The sequence below is a fragment of the Pan paniscus genome, chromosome 16, assembly GCF_029289425.2.
Source record: "Pan paniscus chromosome 16, NHGRI_mPanPan1-v2.0_pri, whole genome shotgun sequence".
NCBI classification, from domain to species: Eukaryota; Metazoa; Chordata; class Mammalia; order Primates; family Hominidae; genus Pan; species Pan paniscus.
Genome location: NC_073265.2, coordinates 72,085,589 through 72,099,509, shown reverse-complemented (window position 1 = coordinate 72,099,509; position 13,921 = coordinate 72,085,589). Strand labels below are relative to the sequence as shown.

The 13,921-nt window shown below is 37.0% G+C and overlaps 1 protein-coding gene across 1 annotated transcript in view; it reads left to right on the top strand.

The window, feature by feature from the left end:
• Positions 1–13,921, top strand: part of ADAMTSL3 (ADAMTS like 3) — a 386,012-nt gene that overhangs the window by 140,994 nt on the left and 231,097 nt on the right. The window contains exon 5 of the mRNA XM_055098263.2: positions 8,132–8,177. Within this exon, the coding sequence (XP_054954238.2) occupies positions 8,132–8,177 (46 nt within the window). The remainder of the gene's footprint in view (positions 1–8,131; positions 8,178–13,921) is intronic.

The window sequence follows — 13,921 nt, the reverse complement described above, 5'->3', positions numbered from 1 at the left end:
TTATGGAAGATTTAGATGCTTACCTAAATAAAAGGAGAGCTATAATATGTTCATATATAGGAAATCTCAACATCATAAACATACCAATTTTCCCCTATGTTAATCTATAAGCATAATTTCAATTCTAAGTATCATATAGGAGTGCAAAGCAATGAAAATAATTTTGAAAAAGAACAAAATAGGGGACTTGCCCGGAGAATTAAAATGTTTCTTTTAACTATACTAATGGCATAGGCAGGAGTAGCAAGTGTGGCAAAATTGAGAGCCCAGAAACAGATATATGCGTATGTGGAAGTTTGGTATATATTGAAAGTGGCCCTGTAAATCAGTGCAGGAAAGAGGGATAGTCAATACATGGTGCTCAGATATGATTATCGATAGTCAGAGGAAAACATTAGAACATATCAATTCATGTAAAGAATAAATTCCAAGTGCATTATTCTCTACTTGTAAAAAACAATGTCTGGAAACATTTAGAAAGAAATATAGAAGCATATCTTTGTGATTTCTAGAGAGTGAAATATTCGCTAACTAAGATACAAAAAGTTTGAGTTACAAAGGAAAATACGGATAAATTCAAGCACAATAAAAAATACACATCTGTATCACAAAAATATAAACCTAAAGAAAAGCCATAGAGTGGAATAAAATCTTGACAATGAATATAACCAATAAAGGACTAGTATTTGAAATATTAAGTAACTTTTACTTACCAATAAAATAGAAGCAAAAAGAGGCTAGTAGAAAAGTGGGCAAAGAATATGAACAGGAAATTCATAGAAGGTGAATCTGCATAGTAAAAAACAAATGAGAATTATAATTTCACTGACAAAAAACTGAAAAAGCATATGAAATGAGGCTGGGTGTGGTGGCTTACACCTGTAATCCCAGCACTTTGGGAGGCCACGATGTGTGGATCACTTGCGGTCAGGAGTTTGAGACCAGCAAGACGAAACCCCATTTCTAAAAATACAAAAATTAGCCTGGTGTGGTAGCACATGCCTGTAATCCCAGCTACTCGGAAGGCTGAGACACAAGAATCACTTGAGCCCAGGAGGCGGAGGTTGCAGTGAGCCAAGATTGCACCACTGCACTCCAGCCTATGTGAGAGAGCAAAACTCCGTCTACCCCAAAAAGAAAAAAAGAATATGAAATGACATATTTCACATTCTTCATATTGGGAAAAAAAAGTTTTAAAATGTCAAATATTGACCTGGATGTATAAAAATAAGAACCTTCCTGCACTGGTAATGAGGGTGAAAATTGGTATGTCCATGTTAGAGAGCAATTTGTCAATATCTGGTAATAGTGATGCTGTAAACACCCAGAAGAGAACAACCCCGCTCAGGTATATATCCCAGAGAAATGCGTAAATATGCCTAACATGGTGGTTTAAGATTGCTCATTGCAGAACTGTGGGTGCAGTTTAAAATTTGAAACCAACTGCCAAATGAAGATTTGGAACAATTTTCATCAACATTTAGGAAAATTGATCAATGAAGAATAAAGAGAATTGATCAATAAATTTTGGTATATTTATAAATGGGATTCCTACAGATCTCTAAAAGTGAATGAATTAGAGTTACATCTGTTAACATGGATATTCTCAAAAACAGTTTTCAGAGAAAAAAAAAACTGCAGAAGGTTTTTGGCACAATATGATTCCATGTACTCAGTTACCTCTCCTATTTCTGATGTAGTATTTGCTTAACTTTTTCATTTCTTAGGACTAATATAGCATTCTTTAGTCTATTTCTACACAAACCTTAGCCTACATTCTGAAATTTGCTTGTAGGCCTGAGAATCTCCAAATTTGCCTGCTCCCTGAGCTCATCTAATTTAAACAGGTATCTGAGGGTAGAAAACATCCTAAATCAAATGTGTATATATGTATTTGTGCATATATGTGCATAAATTGAGAGAATAATAGTTTCTGTGGTGTTTCAGAAGTAAGACAAGTGCATGTCATTGCATGTGCTCTCCCAGCTTGGTTCCTGGCATGGGGTCAGGCCTGTGGCACACCCACTTTTTCCATGTCTAAGAAACAGGGACAGGCTGGGCGTGGTGGCTCACGCCTGTAATCCCAGCACTTTGGGAGGCCGAGGCGGGCGGATCACGAGGTCAGGAGTTCAAGACCAGCCTGACCAACATGGTGAAACCCCGTCTCTACTAAAAATACAAAAATTAGCCAGGCGTGGTCAGTGCATGCCTGTAATCCCAGCTACTCAGGAGGCTGAGGCAGGGGAATCGCTTGAAACTGGGAGGCAGAGGTTGCAGGGAGCCGAGATCGCGCCATTGCACTCCAGCCTGAGCGACAGAGTGGGACTCCATCTCAAAAAAAAAAACAACAAAAAAAAAGGACAATAACACCACTTTTTGGCTATAATGAAATTAGATTAATTCAAAAGCATGGTAGCAGGTTCTTTAATAAGATTATTTCGAAAGCATGGTAGCAGGTTCTTTAATAATTCACTCATTCCTGCTCCCCACATTTTAGGCAGCTGTAAACCTTAATCATTCCTCACCCATTCCCATATTAAGAACTTTCACTGTCATTTTGGAAGTACTCTGAGATTTTTAAGAAGGAAACCTACTTCCCTTGGAATGCTTATCAGGTCTCTTTATCCTTGAACTGCCTTAGAGACTTATTAAGTCTTCATAAATATTGAATGCTTGTGGTCAGTTTTTCTTGGAAGAGGAATATGGAGGTGATTACATATAAAACCAAACTGAAAGCCATCCCAAAGCTTTAGAAAGCATTTCAGTGCCTTCCCTTTTTATCAGTGTACTCCTTCAAATTCATGATTTAGGGCATTCATGATTTAGGAAAATAGCAAATGTAGCTATTTTCCTCATATATTTCTTGTGGATAAAGTTATTTCAGAATTTGATTACTTTAAATAGTCAGTTCTTTTGCACTGCAAACCATATGCCAGCCAGAATGTCTCTTTCTCTTGCAGAAGTGTGTAACTTGATATTCTAGTTAAGTGCCAATCATGGGAAACACAGGTTTAAGTTAACTACTATTTTAAAAATTAATATATTTTTATTCTTCAAAACACATACTTCTCAGGCTTTATGACACCATTATTTGAGTCAATATATCATCAAATGAATATAATAAATTATAGTGCTATGAACTCCAGGGAAATTTTATTAATGTTTTTAATATATCCTCATGTGGAATCAACATATGTTTTTTATATATTCATAAATTTATGACTTCAAAACTCTTCAATACAGGGTGTTACGAATGTTGTAATGGATAGAAAATACATAATTGTGAAATGATGTTCTTGAATTTTCAAATACTCCTGATAACCATTAGCTCTTGCATATACTAATTACAATGAAATTAAAAACTTGTAAGTGATATTTCTGCAGCTTAGTTGCTTTGGCCCAAAGGAATTATTCCAGAATAAGCTGGCAGGTTCCTGCTTGGGGAATTAGGATTCCAATGTCCTTAACTTTAAAATAACTTGCATTTCATTTTATGTCTGTTTCATAAAGTAGTCATTCATTTTCATACTAAACTGTAACCAAAGCAAGCCACATCAATAGAGGCCAGTCACTGGATTTACTGTGTATTAGGTTGGACAAAGTAAAATAGAATGTTAAAAATGGTCGCCAGGTGGTTGGGTTTAAAAATAAAAACCTTGCTACTGACTTATAAAGGAAACTGAGAAGTAATCTCCCTGAATCTTTATATCCATATCCTGGTACATAGTAGGTTCACCATAAGACATTGTTGAAGGAAGAATGAGTCCAAAATGGTGCATTATGTTTTGAAAATTCGTGACTTAAAATGCTCTCTTTTTCATATCACCATGCTGCAGTTGTAGTGGGATTTGTAGGAGAGTTGTACATACTTTTTAGGTTTATATTTTCAGGCTCAACCCTCAAGATGCAAATCAGTGACTCCTGGAAACTCAGCTTACAATTAGGACACAGCAGGTGGCAATAGAGTGTAGACCATTGCTCTACACATGGTCTACACTGAAGGCCTGAGACACAGCCATAAGATACCTTTGATATATTCTTTTCTTACCTTTTAGTTTTAAGTTTCTTTTTACAAGAACAGTTTTTAATATAAATAGCTAAAATTAAGCAACTACTAAAATGCATCTGAAAAATTATTTCTGAAAATGTTTAAAGAAAATGCCATTTTTATTAAGTTTCAACAATTTTTGTATTCCAGTATTGCCATCAATTCAAATTTTTTTTTTAACCTGTGACTCTCTAATTTGCTTGTTCCCTTGAAATTAGCATCAAAAGCTTTTTACAGCTGCAAGTCAGCATGGTACAAAAAGGTTTTTGGTTATCACTTCCCTAATCTGTTAGCAACTTCCCTCAACTGGGGCTTTTCCAAAATAAGAGAGTAATTTCAATTACTTCTTCACTTTTCCTATTATTTATTTTCTTCTTTTGTTCCTACATAAAAAGCAAAATGAAGTAGGCCATGTAAGTGAATGACCTTTTCAATAGGCATAGCTGTTGTTTCCCAGTAGAATGGAGTCATCCCCTTGACCAAGAGAAAGACTTCTCCACACCAATACCTTTTTTTCTACCAGCCTCCCAGTTTGGTGCTGCTTGAATGTTTAAAATTTGATGTACTCTTAGCAAGATTTTAATAAATTTAAGAATCAAATACCTATAACAAAATTTTAAAAACAGAAATATGCAGTGTTACAAAATATTAAGACACGGCCAACCCACTGTGATAATCTGGGAAGATGTTCTGAACCACAAATCAAGAAAGCGCATCTACCTAAATACGATTTAACTACAAATTAGGTAACGCTTTTGGAGGCAGCTATAATGCTGTTCTTTTCACTCCAAAATGTCCTTCTCCCAAAGCCTTCTAAATCTAATTAGGGATTGTACCACCTCAAAAACACAAGCTGTGAGGAGACAAGGGGTACAAGTTGCAGTTGGAACAGAAAGTTTAAGGTGAAGATGGTATGAAATGGAAATGGAGGAGGGAGAGTTTGAGAAAAACTGCAAAGGAAAAAGAGTGGAAGTTAATATTAAAAATGTACTGGACACAGTAAAATGCAAAATAACCACTACAGAAAATTAAAATCAGTAGTGTGGAGGAATATCTGTAGAATATTTCTCATAAGCACAAGAAAAGGTCAATGAAATTTTATATATATATATATATATATATATATATATATATATATATGAGGAAATCATAGATGGACCAATGAAGAACTAATAGATGCAGAGAGAGGGAGCTCCAGCCTCAGAATTATAGGCATTTATGGCACAAGAGCAGTAATCAAAATCATAATCTGAGAATAATCAGCAGCATTGTAAATAAAGACCTTGAGTATTCCATTCAAAAAGGCTCACCATTTTCAGTAAAGACTGATGAAACACACGACTGGATACATCCTGATTATAACTTAACTTTTATATCAAATACTAACACAACAAAACAAAAGTACTATAAGCTTTCAGGCAGAAACATAAAACACACAAGCAAAGGAATAATCAGATTTCTCCTCTGCAAGTCTCAATGTCAAGGGTCAATGAAGTGTGTTTACAGCTTTGAGGAAAAAGAAGTAGCATCATATCATGCAGCATTGCCTTTCCTGTATGAAATGCAAAGATTTAATCATATGCCAGCCATGCATCCAACTAATTAAATAATACTTAACCAGCCAAGAGTTAAAAACTCTTACATGAAAAATTCCTATTATGAAAGGACTGGGATTTGTTTTAAAATACTTCTAAATATGTATTGTATGTATGGACAAAAATGAAAACCTAAAGATGTTTACCGAATAATTTTTATATTATATAAAAAAGAATGGACTCAGAAATCCCACTTCTAGGTATTTACCCAAGAGAAATGAAAAACTTTGTTACCATAAAACCTGCATGTGAATGTTTATAGCATTTTTTCATACTTACCCAAAACTAAAAACAAATATCTAGCTGGTGAATGAATAAACAAACAGTTGTACATATGTGCAATAGAATGCCAGCCAGCAATTAAAAAGGTGCAAACTATAGATACCTGCAACCACAAGAATGATTTTCAAGTATATTATGCTAAAAAGAGTCAGTCTCAAAAAGCTACGTATGGTGTGATTCCATTTATATAACATTTTGGAAATGGCAAATTGTAGGGACAAAACCAACCAGTGGTTGCCAGGAACTGAGGGTGGGGGAAGAGGCTGACTATACAGGGGCAACCTGAGAGCATTTTTGGGGTGATGGAACTGTTCCAAATATTGGTTGTGGTAGTGGTTACACAATTGTATGGGTTTGTCAAAACTCTTAAAATTGTATACATCCCAAATAGAATTTTAATATATGTCAGTTTTTAAGTAGGGAAAAGGAGAAGCAGCGTAATCACGAAAGGTAGTATCGGCATAGAAATGTGAACATACTTAAACACTGAACCACACACTAAAAAGTGGTTAGGATGGTAAATTTTATGTTATGTGTATTTTGTCACAATTTTTAAAATTTTAAATTTAAAGCTACCAAAATAATGTTTGTATAATGGACTATGATGTAATCATTAAAATAATTTTTCCAAAGAATTATCAATGAAATGAGAAAATGCTTATAATATTAGATTAGGATGAATTAACAGTATGATTTTCAATCCTATAAATGGCAGAAACAGTGGAGGATTAAATGACAAAAGAATAAAGTTCTTGGTGATAGGATTTTGAGTGACTACCTCTATACTTCTTGGCACATTACTGGTTTCCACTTATTCCTTTTGTAATCAAGAAAAATGGAAGCATCAGAAAGCATATGCAATGAGTTTTACATTGCTGACTCTATCAATCATTTCATATAGGCTCATATTTAAATCATACTGGCAAAAAAATGACCTCCTATCCACTTTAAAATTATTTTTATTCCCATAGAAATAAATATTTTAATAACAATTGAAATAGTATCTATTGACTTTTAATTCAAAATGATTATTTAAGCCTGTGTTTAGCTTTCCTGGCTCCAAATTTGCCATTGAATTCACCAGGAGAACATAAAGGGAAAAAATATGTAACTCCATTGAAAAATTAGGAAAAGTGCCATGAAGAGATCAGATATTTTTAAGGAGTTTATGTAAAATATAGACAGACAAGCACTGGACTGAGGAAAGTACCCGTTGGATGGAATTCCAGTCTCCCAAAGGAAAACTCTGCCTGGAAAATGAGTGGCAGGGTCGCAGAGCTAGTGGCTGTAGAGGAAGATAGGTTATGTGGTGGTCATCCCTGGAAAATTCTCAAACTTACCAGTATTAGCATCCCAAAAATACTGTTCCAACATGACTTGGTAGAATCCCATTTGGTAAGATCAATGGTTGAAATAAAATAGGCCGGCTGCAGTAGCTCACGCCTGTAATCCCAGCACTTTGGGAGGCTGGGGCAGGTGGACTGCTTGAGGCCAGGAGTGTGAAACCAGCCTAGCCAACATGGTGTAACCCCGTCTCTAATAAAAATACAAAAATTAGCCAGGCACAGGGGTGTGCACCTGCAATCCTAGCTACTATGGAGGCTGAGGCTGGAGAATTGCTTGAACCTGGGAGATGGAGATTGCAGTGAGCCGAGATCAAGCCATTGCACTCCAGCCTGGGCGACAGAGTGAGACTCTGTCTCAAAAAAAAGGAAGCATTACTTCAAGCAAATTTCTAACAAAGACTGTTGTACTAATTAAAGGAAGACAGTGAGTGCCCTGCTAACTTGAGTTGCTTCAGTAAGGGAAGAGAAATGTCCTAGTGGAGACATGCTACACAAATTCTTCTACATGTAGCATTTCCCTTTTCGTTATAGAAAAGAATACACATATTCACACATGAGACACACACATATTGTACATTAATTGTAGTGGTTATATGGACCCTTGGGTAAGAATTGCATGTGAGTACTACTATTAACTAAAGAATTCATTCTTTATTTAATGTGACACTTCCACAAGACTTTTTGGCTCCCGATCCTTGAAAATTAGTTTCTTAGAATTAAACTTTGAATCTTTGGGGTAATGTGCACTAGTAAAAGTTTTACAGGGAACCAATGCCTTGTATTTGCTTTTTTTTTTTTTTTAATGCTTGCCTCTTCTATGAAATCATTATTTCTTCTTTCTTCTTTCTTTTTTCCTTTAGGAATTGTGAAGGGCAGAACATTCGGTACAAGACATGCAGCAATCATGTAAGTCATAAAATAAAATTATTTTATCCAATACAATATGTGCTTGTTTTAAGTTACAATATTCCAATGTGTACTCTAAAACTAATGGTCTCTTAATACCCTTTGTGGAAAACGTAAGTATTTCTTTAATTGACAACAGATTTTGTATATCAAATATCTTCCATTTATACTACCTTTTAAGGCCATATCACATTCATGATCTAATTTGGTAAGTATTTGATAATTTCTGAAGTCATAGAAACAATATAATATCTGCAAGCTCCTTCAAAGTTCAGAATGCTTTTATGTTCATTATCTTACCTGACCTTCACACTGTCTCTGGGCAGGTGAGGTGCAGCTATTTCTCTTTTGCGAGTGAGAGGACTGAGGCTGAGTGAGGTAAAATTATTTTTTGAAGGTCACATAGGAAGAGTAGACTTACTTGAACTGGTCTGTTGTTATTTCTACCTCAGTGTCATGGAATGCTATAGGTGACCCATCAGCAAATCACACAGAAATATACAAAACCCTACTCTTATTTTACATCAGTCAACACTAAAAATAAAAATTCAAATATCTTGCTTTAGAAATTTGAAAATAAGGCCAGGCGCATTGGCTCATGCCTGTAATCCTAGCACTTTGGGAGGCCAAGGCAGGCAGATCACTTTAGGTTAAAAGTTTGAGACCAACCTGGCCAATGTGATGAAATCCCATCTCTACTAAAAATACAAACTTAACTGGGCTTGGTGATGTGTGCCTGTAGTCCCAGCTACTTTAGAGGCTGAGGAAGAAGAATTGCTTGAACCCAGGAGGTGAAGGTTGCAGTGAGCCAAGATCACGCCACTGCACTCCAGCCTGGGCAACAGAGTGAGACTCTGTCTCAAAAAAAAAAAAAAATAGTAATAAATTGAAAATAAAAAATAAACACCAGAAAGAATCCATTCTATTTTCCATTCAAAACATTTCCTGGTTATCAGTAAGAGGCTAACTAGAGATACTTGACACTTGCCTCCTCATACACAAAAAGACCAAAACAACAAATAAACAACTACAATTAGACTAGAGTGTCTGAGGGAGAGCACTGGAGTATAGCAAGGGAATAGCAGAATGCCTGTGGCACACAGTAACTCAAGATGGCAGCATAGGGAGGAGGGCGAAGTACTCTGCCTCTACTACTCCATCTCCCCTGTAAGGTAAGCAGGGAGCCCCCAGTAGCCCCTATTACCACTGCAGACACATGTAGTCCTTGCTACAGGAGAACGTGGCAGTCCTCACAGGCCCTGACCCCAGTTTGGGGGAGCTGCCTGGAGTTCCCACAGCTGCATTGCTTCACAGTAGGAGCTCACATTGTGCACTGCCCACCTCCCATGACCCAGGCTGTTATGGCACAGTGCCACCTTGAAACTGGAGCCACTGCTAGAGTGTGCTGTACTCTAGGGGACAGTAACCACTGATCTTTCCATCCCTGAGGCTCAACTATCATTCTTACATGCTCACACAGATGACTGCAGCACCACAACCCTAGCTATTTAGAACCTAGGCCCAGTGAAATGGTGGTGACTCTTGCATGCAAGTCCACATGGCACCCTTCCCTGCAAGGAACAGGTCCTGCACAGTTGTGCATGTACCTCCAGCTTGAGAACCAGCCTGGTGGCCCTTTCTCTGGCAAAGGTGCACCACTACTGCCCTAAACTCCTGCAGCCTAGGCTGTTGAGGCACTCACAGATATTACTACATGGATTACAGCTGATGAAACTATGTGGAGACCCGACTACTGTGTCCACCCAGAACCAATGTGAATTCACACTACTCAACTGACACCCTAGGACACATCTTTAGGGAAAAGTCTTTCCTTATAAAAGCTACTCTGTAAAATTGGAAGCAAAAATGAATTCAGCAGATGCCCAGATATCAAAGTAGATACACAAGGCTGGGTGTGGTGGCTCATGTCTGTAATCCCAGCACTTTGGGAGGCTGGGGCGGGCAGGTAACTTGAAGTCAGGAGTTTAAGACAAGCCTGACCAACATGGTGAAACCCTGTCTCTACAAAAAATACAAAAATCAGCCAGGTGTTGTGGCACTCATCTGTAATCCCAGCTACTTGGGAGGTGAGGCAGGAGAATTGCTTGAACCTGAGAGGTGGAGGTTGCAGTGAGCTGAGATCACGCCACTGCACTCCAGCCTGGGTGACAGAACCAGATTCCATTTCAAACAAACAAGCAAAAAACAAAACAAAGTAGATACACAAGAAACTTTAGAAAGCAAAGAAACATGACACCTTCAAAGGAATATAATTATTCAGTAACAAACTCCAAAGAAAAGGAAACTTACAAAATGCCAGAAAAAGAATTCAAAGTAGTGATCTTAGGGAAACTTGTGAGATACAGAAGAATACAGATAAAAAATTTAATGAAATCATTTGAATTTACAATAGCTATATTTACAATAGCCACAAAAAAGTAAGATATTCAGGAATAAATTTAACCAAGAAGGTAAAAGATCTTTACATTAAAAATTATAAAGCATTAATGGCCGGGCATGGTGGCTCACGCCTGTAATCCCAGCACTTTGGGAGGCTGAGGCAGGTGGATCACGAGGTCAGGAATTCAAAAACTAGCCTGGCCAACATAGTGAAACCCCATCTCTACTAAAAATACAAAAAATTAGCTGGGTGTGGTGGTGGGCAATTGTAATCCCAGCTACCTGGGAGGCTGAGGCAGGAGAATCACTCGAACCCGGGAGGTGGGAGTTGCAGTGAGCTGAGATTGTGCCATTGCACTCCAGCCTGGGTGACAGTGCGAGACTCTCAATAAATAAATAAATAAATAAATAAATAAATAAATAAATAAATAAAAACAGTAATGAAATAAAGAGGGTGCAAAAAGAGGTGTTCATGGATTGGAAAAATTCATATTGTTAAAATGTCCTTACTATCCAAAGTGATATACAGATTTAATACAATCCCTGTTAAAATCCAGTGACATTCTTAACAGAAAAAAAGAAATCCTAAAACTTGTATAGAATCACAAAAAGACTCTGAACACCCAAAGCAATCTTGATTAAAAACAAACAAACACACACAAAACAAAACTGGAGGCATCACACTACCTGACTTCAAAATATATGACAAAGTGATAGTAACTAAAACAGCATGACATTGGTGTAAAAATACACATAAATCAATGGCACAGATTAGAGAGTCCAGAAATAAGTCCACATACCTACAGCCAACTGATTTTCACAAGGGTGCCAAGAATACACACTGGGGAAAGGACAGTGTCTTCAATAAATTGTGCTGGGAAAATTGGATATCTATATGCAGAAGAATAAAATTGGACCCCTATCTCTCACCGTGTACAAAATCCAACTAAAAATGAAGTAAAGACTTAAATGTAAGACTTGAAAATAAGAAACTGATAGAAGAAAACAGAGAAAATACTTCATGACGTTGGACTGGGTAAGGATTTTTAAAATATGACCTCAAAAGCACAGACAATAAAAGCAAAAATAGACAAATGGGATTATATTAAACTACAAAGCTTACGTACATCGAAGGAAACAAGAGTAAAGAGATAACCTATAGAATGGGAGAAAATATTTGCAAACTAGACAGCTGGACACGGAAATAATATTTAGAATATATAAGGAATTCAAACAACTCAATAGCAAAGAAACCCAAAACAAATAATTTGATTTAAAAATGGGCAAAAGGCCTTAATGGACATTTCTCAATAGAAAACATAAATACCAACCCAGGTGTATGAAAAAATGCTTAACATCACTAATCATCAGAGAAATACAAATCAAAACCACTATATCACCTCATTCCACTTAAAATGATTATTATCACAAAGACAAAAGACACAAGTGTTTCTGAGGATGTGGAGAAAAGGGAACCCTTATACGCTATTAGTGGGAATGTAAATTAGTTCAGCGTTTGTGGAAAATAGTATGGAGTTCCTCAAAATTTAAAAAATAGAACTACCATATGATCCAGCAATCCCATTACTGATTATATATTCAGAGGAAATGAAATCAGTATATCACAGAGACATCCTCACTCACGTGTTTATTGTAGCACTATTCACAATAGCCAAGGTATGGAATCAACTTAAATGTCCAACAGTGAATGAATGGATAAAGAAAATGTGGTATATATACACAATGAAATACTATGCAGCCGTAAAAAGAAGGAAATGCTGTCATTTGTGACATGGATGAATCTAGAGGATATTATGTTAAGTGAAATAATCCAGGCACAGAAAGACAAATACTGCATAATCTCATTCATACGTGGAATCCAAAAAAAAAAAAACAAAAACTTGATATCTTAAAAGTAGGCAATAAACCAGTGGTTACCAGAGACTGGGGAGGACAGGGGGCAGGTAGAGATTGGGAGAGGTTAGTCAAGAAAGTTACAACTAGGAAGGAAGGATGATTTTTGGTGTCCTATTGCACAGTGGAGTAGCTATAGTAAACAGCAAGACATTGTATATCTCAATTTAGCCAGAAGAGAGGATCTCGAATGTTCCCACCACAAAGAAATGATAAATTTTTGAGGTGGTGAACATGCTAATGACCCTAATTTGTTCATTATATAATGTATACATGTATTGAAACATCACGTTGTACCCCATAAATATGTGCAATTTGTGGAGCCCTAAGGAGTTGAAAGAAAACTGAAAAATGGGCTTAGCTGGCAGAAACAGAAATAGGGGGTAGAGAGGAACAAATGTTCTGAGAAATAGGGTCAACTGCAAATGGCTCACTAGCACCCAAGCATCCTGTTACAAGCATCCAAATAACAGCCCACCTGCACCAAGCATCCTGTCTGCAAACATTCAGCCCAAGTAGCACAACCTAAAAAACTCCCTTGCAGTCCCTGCCTCTTTGCAGACAGCAGACAGCCTTCCCTCTGCTGTATTGCCCATTGCTCACTGGCAGTGTATCTCCCCTTTTCTTTAAATAGATCTGCCTTTCCAGACTCGTTACTGTCTTGGTAAATTCCTTTACTGACTATGTGTCGGCCCCAGGCAATCACTAACCATGACATTTTATGTGTTTATTAAAAGTTTTAAAAACATTTCCCTCATTGGTGGTATAGACCCAAATCAAAATGACAGGAATTAAAAGGAAATTCTGAAAATCAGGAGATCTCATTTCAAATGAGATTGATTTATTTTTATCCACTTTTCTCAATTGGCTGTAACTAATTTATTTTAAAAGATCAATTACTGGAGCTTTGTCTGTCTTTCTCCCTTCTCTGTCCCAAGCCAGTGTGAGACATCAGTCCTGGGTAAGGGTTTCTAATCTGTGGATCAAGTTTTTTCTTGGTGGGTAGGCCCCCAAGTTCTATGGGAGTAGAAAGCTGGCAGTCTTTAGCAACACCTTTTGACTGAGAGCTCAAGCCATATTTGCAGTCCATTTCTATCAACGATGAAGCTGACATTTCTATCTGTATCTCTCCACTGGTTCCAAACTTGAATGGGAAAAAATGGGTGCCTATTTACTGGGGCACTCAAACTCAAATATCACTTAGCCAGAAGTAACCAGATTTTTATCAACCGAGTCCTCAGAGGGATTTTGGAGCACGATGCAAATGCTTCACGTCTCTGGTGGTTTGAATTGAATCACACTTGATGTTGAGCGACACACCTGCTTGCGAATGCTGAATTAACATTCATTCATTGTGAATGCTGGAAGTCCAGATGGGGCATGTAGGAGGGAGAGAGAGAGACTGAACACAAAGGCAAGTATGTCAGTGC